We start from the raw sequence: 8,709 nt of genomic DNA, 5'->3' as shown, positions 1-8,709 counted from the left end.
GAGCCAAGCAAGAAGAAGAAACTGGATTCTGCGGCTGAAGCGAAGACGATCATCATCCATGGCCATGGCGATTTCACTTTTTTCTATATTTTTTTTTAAACAGTAGTGCTGCTTCTTCTTCACGAGCTATATCTTTCTCTCTCTCTCTCTCTCTCTCTCTCTCTGTCTATCTCTTTAATCTTGTTTTTGTGTGGAGATGATTGCGGAAATTGGATCTGATGCTTTCTTGGAAGAGTGTCAGTTGTACCAAAAAGCTTATTACCCTTCTGAGCTGTAAAATCTCACTGCTTTTTTTCTTTTTTCTTCTTCTTCACTTTTCTATATATATAGTATTTCTTTAAATTATTATTAATCATAACGGTTTTTTTATACTATAATTAATTATTAGAGATTCACTGTCCTTTTTTTTTGATTGTTTGTTAAAAAATAGAAATTATTGGTTCGAGTCTCAGTGATCGATTGATTGTTGAAAAATATAAATTCATAAAAATCTCAATTTCGACATGTTTAACAAAAAAACCCATTTTGTTAAATGAATTGAGTTTAATAAGTTTCTAACAAACTCTGGGGAAGATGATGTCCCATTATTATTAGTAGAGATTACTCGAAATCTTGGTTTTTTAGACACTTAAATGGAAGCATAATAACGAATCATGATGGCCCATAAGATATATTAGTTTTTCTTATAGCATGCGATCTATAATTTTTACAAACCAGANAAAAAAAAAAAAAAAAAAATACTTCGGAAAGAAGAAAAAATGTAACATAGGAGAAACCTTTGGACGGTGCAAACCAGTCACGGACTCACGGTCCATCTTTCCCAAATGTAGCCCTTTAAGAAATTTATGCGGACCGAACGAACATGCGTACTGTTTACAGCACTTTTTGTTTGGTTTTCTCTTCCCAAAGAGCTTCTAAATCTGTATTCTGACTAAACAAACAATTTCTCACTTATGAACAAGGGTGGCATAATTGACAAAACTATTATTATTCCAATTGAAAACAACAAGATGAAATCATGATTACTGTAAAAAATGTAATACCACACATTCATGACACGCACCTCTCCTTTGAAACTTACTCAAGCAAGACACGTCGGAAGTACTTCCTCTCCTTTGAAGCTTTACTCAAGAAGACACGTCGGAACCGTATCTAAACCGTAACCTGACTGTACTTAAACCGTAACCGTATTTATAATGTCACAGATCCGACCCGGAGGCCCAATCAGAGACCCATATTTCACTTTTTTTTTTTTTTTTGGAGCAAACCATACCCACCCGTATTTCACAAAATTGGAATTGTACATTGCTTCTTCCTCGGTCTTCTGCGTCGTCGTCTTTCTTCGTCTTCCTCCGCTTCAGTGGCTTCGGGTACGTTGTTAAACTCTCAGATTCCATCGCTCCTCCTAGTAGATCGAATCGTTTTCTTTTTCTTCTTGAATGATTCAATTTTTTTTTTTAAATCCGAAGTGACTGTTGAAATCTCTCTGAGAAACTCTTCATCTGAAACTGATATCGGAATACGGAATTATTGGGACTTAAGACTGTGAGAGAAGCTTTTGATATTGTTCTTATTTTAGACTATTTTAGTTGTGAGGATCTTAATCTTTTTGTTTGCCTCTATATTTTCTTTGTAGTTTGCTATCTGTAAGCATTAATTAGGAGCTAGTACTAGTATCTACTGTTAATTTGGGTTGCTTGATGCTTACTTTTGTAGCAGTTAGAGAGTTTATAAAAAGAGTGTGGCTTTTCATGTAAGAATGATGTGGGATGGTTTGGTTTCATATTGTTGGTTGTTTACTTAAGCTTTTTGGGGCATTGTCATGCTTATAACGATTGGCGTCTCTATCATGACTGCTTCCAAAAAAATCGATGCTTTGGATTGGCTTTGCAAGATGCTGTGGAGTTTTATATTTTGTAATCCACTTTGAATTGGTACATTAGGTTTAAAGCTATAGCTAATGGTGGCTATATTTTAGATTCTGTTTCTCTGCGGTTTAATATATTAATGTCCTTATTTCTTAGTTGGTTTAAGGGATTGCATAACACAGTTATGCCTGTCATGAACCGTACCTGAATTTTATTCTTCTTAGTTGTCAACTTTGTAGGTCAGATTTGAGAGGGAGTAACAACAATGAGAAGACACGGAAACTTTGCGGACTCACCTGCCGGTGCATATGGAGCTGGACAGATACAGGACGCCCATTCTGAATTCCAAGGTCAACTAGAGGCATTCACGCCTGAGAGGGACCAACCATTTTCAGATTCACAACCAGAGGGTCAATGGAGATGGGAAAGAGATGGCGCAAGTATGTCGAGACCAATGGCTACTGCCGTTTACAATGAAGGTAAGTCTTACTTACTGTGTCGGTATTCATAGTCAGGTCTTTGTGTCTTAGCATTGTAAAGTAGAGCAATCATCATGTGATGGGTTTGTTTCTTAGGTCTAATGAGCCTTGGTAAATTGAAGTAATGCTCATACTCATATATGGCTTAGCGTCCTTTATTATGACCAACAGTTGTTCCTATAATTGGTGAGTGTTCCAATGCCATTTTACATAGGATGGGAGGAGTATTAGTTCTGGTTGAGATATTTGCAGAAATCGTCAGAGGAAGATAAAAATGATATGATTCCTTATGTAGATCCTGCATTGAGTGTTTCTCGAGCTTTAGGTCTTGTCTCTTGATTACAACAGTGTTCTTGTTGACACAGGACAACAAGGTGTTGATTCATCGAGGACGTATTACCGTGGCCAAATGGATCCAAAGCCTGGAATGGAGAAGCAAGGCAGTGTTCCCAGAGCTCAATCACAACACCAAGAAAACCCCAAGACTGGTTATGATAATAACCGTGGGATGCAGACCTTTGAAGGTCTGGAACAGAAGTTCATGGATGATATAACAAGACTAGCAAAAGATCAAATCGAAGCAGAGGATGCAGAGATTGCCAGACATCGAGAGGTTAGCAACAAAATTGGAAAGTTCTGCTACTGAAATACTCTAGTTTGGGTTCTAATTATTTGATCTGAAATCTGATATACAGAAAATAAAGACCATCAATACTCGGTACGAGGAACAGTTAGCTACACTTAGAGCACGTCACACGAGTAAGAGAGAAGATATCATGAGGAAAGAATCACAAGCCAGGCAGCAACAATACAAGCAGCAAGCCATGGGGATGACTGATCAGTACCATCCAAGCACGGTTGGTCCAGCCAATCTAATGCCATCTGGTCATCCCCAAGGTTACAACATTGGCAATGCTCAAGATCCAGTACCTTCGGTGGATGCACCATCCAGATCCTATGGTACAGAACGGTTTGAAGCATACGGAGAGAGAGCTAGGTTTCAGGGCGGAAACAGAGATCACGGGTTCGAGCCTAGGGGTCAGTACCCTGGTGGGACAGTCTACGACACTGCCTCAAGGTTCTACTGATGTGATATTGAACATATATCGTGTGTTTTAGGGGATTCAGTCCCACTTTTTTTTTTGGCTTTATAGATCAATTAAGCTTTTCACGAGGGCATTTTAGAATTCATACTTGAACAGTTTAAAAATAATCACTGTACTAATATACTTTCCAAATTAAAAAAAAATAGAATTCAAGATTATGGAGGATGACTACTTTATCATCAGCAAATTTGAGAAAGAAACCATAACGCAGTCTAATATTTTTATAAAGAAAAAATTCGGAAAACAGGGTAAAAAAATTAGAATATATAAATATCTAAAATACGTTTTTTTTTTTATGTCAATACATAAAATGTTCATAAATAATAGCATGGGTTCTCGCAGAGGATATGGTAGTCACATCGGATATTAACACTGCGTTTGTTCCCTATGGAAGTGGGGATTAGGGGTTCATAGGTCTTTGTCGTGTTATACTTGTTTTGTAGATGGTTCTTGGAAAGCTACAAATCAATATGCGGGTAGATGATGGTTTTGTAAGTCACCCTGGAGTGATGTCCCTACTATGGGAGTTGCCAACCTTCGTCGTAGTCTCTCCCCTCTTCATGCCGAGATTGAAACCCTTGTCTGGGCTATGCACTGCATGATTGGGGCATATAACCAATCTGTAGTCTTTATCACCGACTGCTCCGACTTAGTGAAGATGGTGTCTTTGCCCTCTGAGTGGCCAGCTTTTACATCTTATTTGGAGGACATACAGACGGATAAAGAGGAGTTTGCTTCTTTTTCCTTAGTCTACGTCCCTCGATCTCAGAATGGTAAAGCGGATAATTTAGCGCGACGAGTTCGCACAGTTCCGCATTTAGTTACCTATGTAAACAATGTTTCTTCGTATTGGCTTGTTTGAGTCAATCTTGTTTTCTTGTTGTCAAAAAAAAAAAAAATAAATAATAATAATATTATTGACAAAAAAGTGATTATTACAACAAAAAAAAACAAATTGTGACAATAATATTAATTAACATATAAATTTCCCTCCTTTCTATATCATCTTCACAAGGGACAACAATACTTCCTAAAAAAAAAAAAGAAAAAAAAAATTCTCTGGGCCAAATCTCTCCTTTTTTTTTTTTGGCCCTGGCTTGGCTGGTGTGTAGGTTGTAGATGCTGCTGATTGTCTGAAAAAAAAGTTTTCTCTCATTTGACAACCCTGTGTGGAGGAGGAACAATGAACGGGACGTCGTCCGAGGAATCCCCCGATTCAACTCAGCGGATCGATTCGTTCAATGGCGAGCAGAGAGTCTACTTCGTCCCCTTGAGGTATCTCTCTCTCTCTCTCTCTCTCTCTCTAGCTCTATCGTATCGTTTTCTTTTCTTCATGTCGGTTACTTTTGATGGGGGAATATTCGGCGAATCTGAACCGCATCGAGAGTGAGTTTTGATTCGAATGGGGTTTGGATTTGAATCTTGTGGGAGTTTGTTTAGTAATTTGATTTGATTGATCTAGGGATTTTTAAAACTTATGGATCCTTCTTTTATTTCGGATGCATAGGATTGGATTTTGTTTACCTGATTCTTGTTTGAGCTTATTTTTGCGATGTTACTCCGGAAGAATCAAATGAATGTGATTTGGATTCACTATGTGTGGCGAGATTTGCTTTGATTTTGTTTTGTATGTAGTGCTCAACAATCAGATTTTGTTAGGTTTCAGTATTGATTAAAAATAGGTACTGAGTGTCTTGGTCTGTTTGTTGATAGTTGATTGATAGTTGAGCTAATGATAGACTAAAATGGGAGTCAATCAAAGGTTTACAAAATACGATTCTCATTCATTTCAGAATTATATAAGTACTCTCCAATGTTATTTGGATATCATTCAGTTAAGCAAGGCGTTATTAAAACTTTAATTTTCAGGTGGTGGAAAGATGCCCAAGATTCAATGCCTTCTGAATTAGTTGAAAAAAGAGAGATCTTGTATACAGCAACAACTGGGTCCTCTTATGGAGGCCCTATGAAGTTGATAAATAACATCTTTAACTCCGATATTTTGTTCGATCTGAGGAGAGAAGGAGATGCGTTACAGAATGGTGAAACGGGTGAAGCAAGCGTCTCAGGCAGGGACTTTGCTTTAGTCTCAAGTGATATGTGGCTTCAGGCACTAAAATGGTAAGTGTTGTTTTCTCTGTTCATATCTGATCCTTCTTACTAAAATAATGTGGGCAAAACTGTCACTATCCTTGTCATTTTAGTGTTACATCCAATTGAACTAGAAATTTTCTATCTCAATATCCGATCAGCTGATTCTTCTATGGAATTGTTCTTATTTACTGTATCTGTTCATTCGTTGGAGGTCAAGTTTTTGAAGAACAGGCTGAGGTTGAATAGAAACTTTTTGGGACATGTGACGCCTAACTAGACTCTGCCTATATTTTGGACATCTTGTCAGTTTATCCTATATTAGAAGTTTGTATTACGATGTGTGAGAAAATAAGTATAAAGTTTAATCATGGTAGGAGAAAGTATAAAGTTAAATAAGGTTATTCTTATAATGCAGGATTCTAATCGTGGTACCTATTCTATTATTGCAATATAGTTGCGTACCCTTTGTATATATATTTGGGATTTCTATATATTATTTCCTTCTAAAAAGTGAGGATGATTTCCCTAATCTTTGTTCCTAGGCATCATGATGATAAAAATACTGAGAGAGGCGTAAAAAGTTTCTCGGCTGGAGGAGTTGACAGAGGTGATGTTTATCCAGTACAACTCAGGCTCTCCGTTGTGCAGGAAACCAATTCATTGGCGGTTAAAATTTGCAAAAAGGTGTCTTTAAACTTACAGCCTTTTTTATTTTGCCTGATCAAGTGCCTTGATGGTGCCACATTTTCTTAATACATAGAAGTTGAGTGGTCGAATTTTCTTTTAAGAAGATGATTAGGAACCTAAACTGGATTCTTTTTCACTGGGACCTGGTTTCCTTAGAACTAATGTTTCAAAATAAAAATTCCGTACCAGACAAAACATTTTAGAACTGTAGGTCTGTAGTTCTGCCACTCTTGTATACATGAAACTTAGAAGGAAATTGTTGAAACTATTATGGATATTAAAATTTCCTGCTAGAATATTGCTATCCATCCTGAAACGTCTTGTTTTACAGTGGGCCAAGATGTCTTGTACAGTTCTTCTACTTGTTTCACTAATTCAATACCATTGTTATCATCTACAGAATATACTCCTATACTTAAAACTTCAGATTCCAATGAAGATTCTGCTTGAACCATATTAGAAACAACTTAGTTTCTTGATCTTCTTACCTGCAAAAAATTTGCTTAGCTTCTCAGTTGTTGTTTCTGGTTCCAAATCTTATGTTTTCCCTCATGCAGGACAATTCAGTTGAATGCTTCAGAAGAGCATGCAAGATATTCAGCCTGCATTCTGAGCAGGTAAAGTGTTCCATGCATGACTTTTACCTACTACATGATATGCATGTCAGTTTATGCATATTATATGGTACATGCAATATTCATTTCATGCAAATTACAAATGATACGGCTGCTTTTGATTCTGTAGTTGCGCATTTGGGACATTTCTGGCCAAACAACCTTGTTTTTTGAAAGTGATGTGAGCACTTCCAAAGATTGTCAACAACAAGCAGATCAGGAAGTAAGTGTAATGCTTTTTTTAGTGAATGCGCGAATTGCATCATAATATGTTACAATGAAATGCTTGTTCAGACTTGCCTTCCATTTTTTCCTTTTCTTTAAACTTATTTCTTTGATGCCATTCTTATTCATCATTACTTTTCGTCCAACAGATGCTCCTAGAGCTTCAGATTTATGGATTATCAGACTCCATCAAATTGAAGGAATCAAAAAAGGAAGATGGTTCCACACAGCAAACCAATGGCATTAATGGTGGCACAGTGTTTAGATTTGGACGGAGTAATTCTTTGAGCTTTTTGGCAAAAGCTGGAGAAGCTGGGACTTTGGGGTTGACAGGCTTGCAGAATCTAGGAAATACTTGTTTCATGAACAGTTCCCTTCAATGCTTGGCTCACACACCGAAGCTTGTCGACTTCTTTCTTGGAGAGTATAGTAAAGAAATAAATCTTGACAACCCATTGGGAATGAAAGTATGCCAAATTGTGTCTTGCTGTATAAATACATATTATCTGCTGTGGCTAATTGATATATTCTTGGTTAGCCTCACCGATCAAATTTTCTTCTGGCAGGGTGAGATCGCCTTAGCTTTTGGTGATTTGTTGAGGAGTCTGTGGGCGCCAGGTGCATCAACAGTGGCCCCAAGGACATTCAAAGGAAAACTTGCTCGCTTTGCTCCTCAGTTTAGTGGCTTTAATCAGCATGATTCGCAGGTCAGGGAAAACACTTCAGTTTATAGAATCTGAATTAAGTGAGCGTTCCTGATGTTTCTACCTGTCTCTCAGCATTAAAGACTGCATATTGGGATATTCCATTCATGTTTTGAGGTTTCTTGATTTGGTTGCAGGAACTTCTAGCTTTCTTGCTTGATGGACTCCACGAGGACTTAAACCGTGTAAGGAACAAGCCTTACGTGGAAGCAAAAGATGGGGATGGCCGTCCAGACGCAGAAGTGGCTGATGAATATTGGCGAAATCATGTGGCTCGCAATGATTCGATAATTGTTGATGTGTGCCAAGTAAATATCTTCAGGTTCCTAAATTGTTTATATACCTCTGCTGACAACCACTCGAAGGATTGGGTTGCACATTAGGAAACTTTAGTTTAGTCAAAAAATGTTGGATGGCTCAAGCTGTCTAGTATTCTGGTATCCAATTTGGGGTTCTACGTATCATTTTGATCTAAGTGCAATTTTATCTTCTTGATTTCAGTTCCGCGCACATAATATTTTCGTTGATTTAAGGAGATATTGCCCTGTAGAATACTCTATGTACACTTTTTGTTTTGAGAGTTGCTTTCGTTTGATATGATGCTCTTTGCACTTTAACCATCTGACCATGCCAAGAAAATATCCTAATATTGTCGATCACTAATACATTTATATGCATTTCTGGTTGCAGGGCCAATACAAATCAACATTAGTTTGTCCTATTTGCAAAAAGGTTTCTGTTATGTTTGATCCGTTCATGTACCTATCGCTACCTTTGCCATGCACATCAATGCGAACGATGGATTTAACAGTCATGAGTGCCGATGGGAGTAGTCTGCCTATTCCATTGACTGTCAACGTTCCTAAGTTTGGAAAATTCGAAGATCTTCATAAGGCTCTTGTCACTGCCTGCTCTTTACCAGAGGATGAGAC

At 37.6% G+C, this 8,709-nt stretch overlaps 3 protein-coding genes across 4 annotated transcripts in view; 2 read left to right on the top strand and 1 right to left on the bottom strand.

Annotated features, from left to right (window-relative positions):
• Positions 1-288, bottom strand: part of LOC104706494 (probable receptor-like protein kinase At1g49730) — a gene marked incomplete in the record, with an annotated part of 2,350 nt that extends 2,062 nt beyond the window's left edge. Inside the window, 1 exon segment of the mRNA XM_019229220.1 lies at positions 1-288. Coding sequence (XP_019084765.1) covers positions 1-66 — 66 coding nt within the window.
• Positions 1,234-3,560, top strand: LOC104706493. Of its 2 annotated transcripts, none has more exons than XM_010422692.2 (4): positions 1,234-1,370; positions 2,108-2,347; positions 2,713-2,960; positions 3,043-3,560. In XM_010422692.2, exons 2-4 carry the CDS (start codon positions 2,134-2,136, stop codon positions 3,433-3,435), a joined length of 855 nt encoding a protein of 284 aa, XP_010420994.1. In that variant the 5' UTR covers positions 1,234-1,370; positions 2,108-2,133; the 3' UTR covers positions 3,436-3,560. The 2 variants fall into 2 exon arrangements, with proteins under 2 accessions (XP_010420994.1, XP_010420993.1); XM_010422691.2 differs by having other exon boundaries at positions 2,093-2,347.
• Positions 4,509-8,709, top strand: part of LOC104706492 (ubiquitin carboxyl-terminal hydrolase 8) — a 7,916-nt gene continuing 3,715 nt past the window's right edge. Inside the window, exons 1-8 of the mRNA XM_010422690.2 lie at positions 4,509-4,728; positions 5,323-5,574; positions 6,090-6,231; positions 6,792-6,851; positions 6,979-7,071; positions 7,223-7,540; positions 7,640-7,780; positions 7,915-8,085. Coding sequence (XP_010420992.1) covers positions 4,637-4,728; positions 5,323-5,574; positions 6,090-6,231; positions 6,792-6,851; positions 6,979-7,071; positions 7,223-7,540; positions 7,640-7,780; positions 7,915-8,085 — 1,269 coding nt within the window. The 5' untranslated portion in view covers positions 4,509-4,636. The remainder of the gene's footprint in view (positions 4,729-5,322; positions 5,575-6,089; positions 6,232-6,791; positions 6,852-6,978; positions 7,072-7,222; positions 7,541-7,639; positions 7,781-7,914; positions 8,086-8,709) is intronic.

Source organism: Camelina sativa, chromosome 8 (genome assembly GCF_000633955.1).
Source record: "Camelina sativa cultivar DH55 chromosome 8, Cs, whole genome shotgun sequence".
NCBI lineage: Eukaryota > Viridiplantae > Streptophyta > Magnoliopsida > Brassicales > Brassicaceae > Camelina > Camelina sativa.
Note: the sequence above shows the minus strand (reverse complement) of the source record. Positions and strands in the feature narration are given on the sequence as shown.

Bases quoted from the DNA above. Each gene is read 5' to 3' on its own strand.
- LOC104706493 (XM_010422692.2), top strand. From the start codon at position 2,134: ATGAGAAGACACGGAAACTTTGCGGACTCACCTGCCGGTGCATATGGA. The intron at 2,348-2,712 runs GTAAGTCTTACT...TTGTTGACACAG, and splicing joins TACTGCCGTTTACAATGAAG to GACAACAAGGTGTTGATTCA. The intron at 2,961-3,042 runs GTTAGCAACAAA...TCTGATATACAG, and splicing joins AGATTGCCAGACATCGAGAG to AAAATAAAGACCATCAATAC.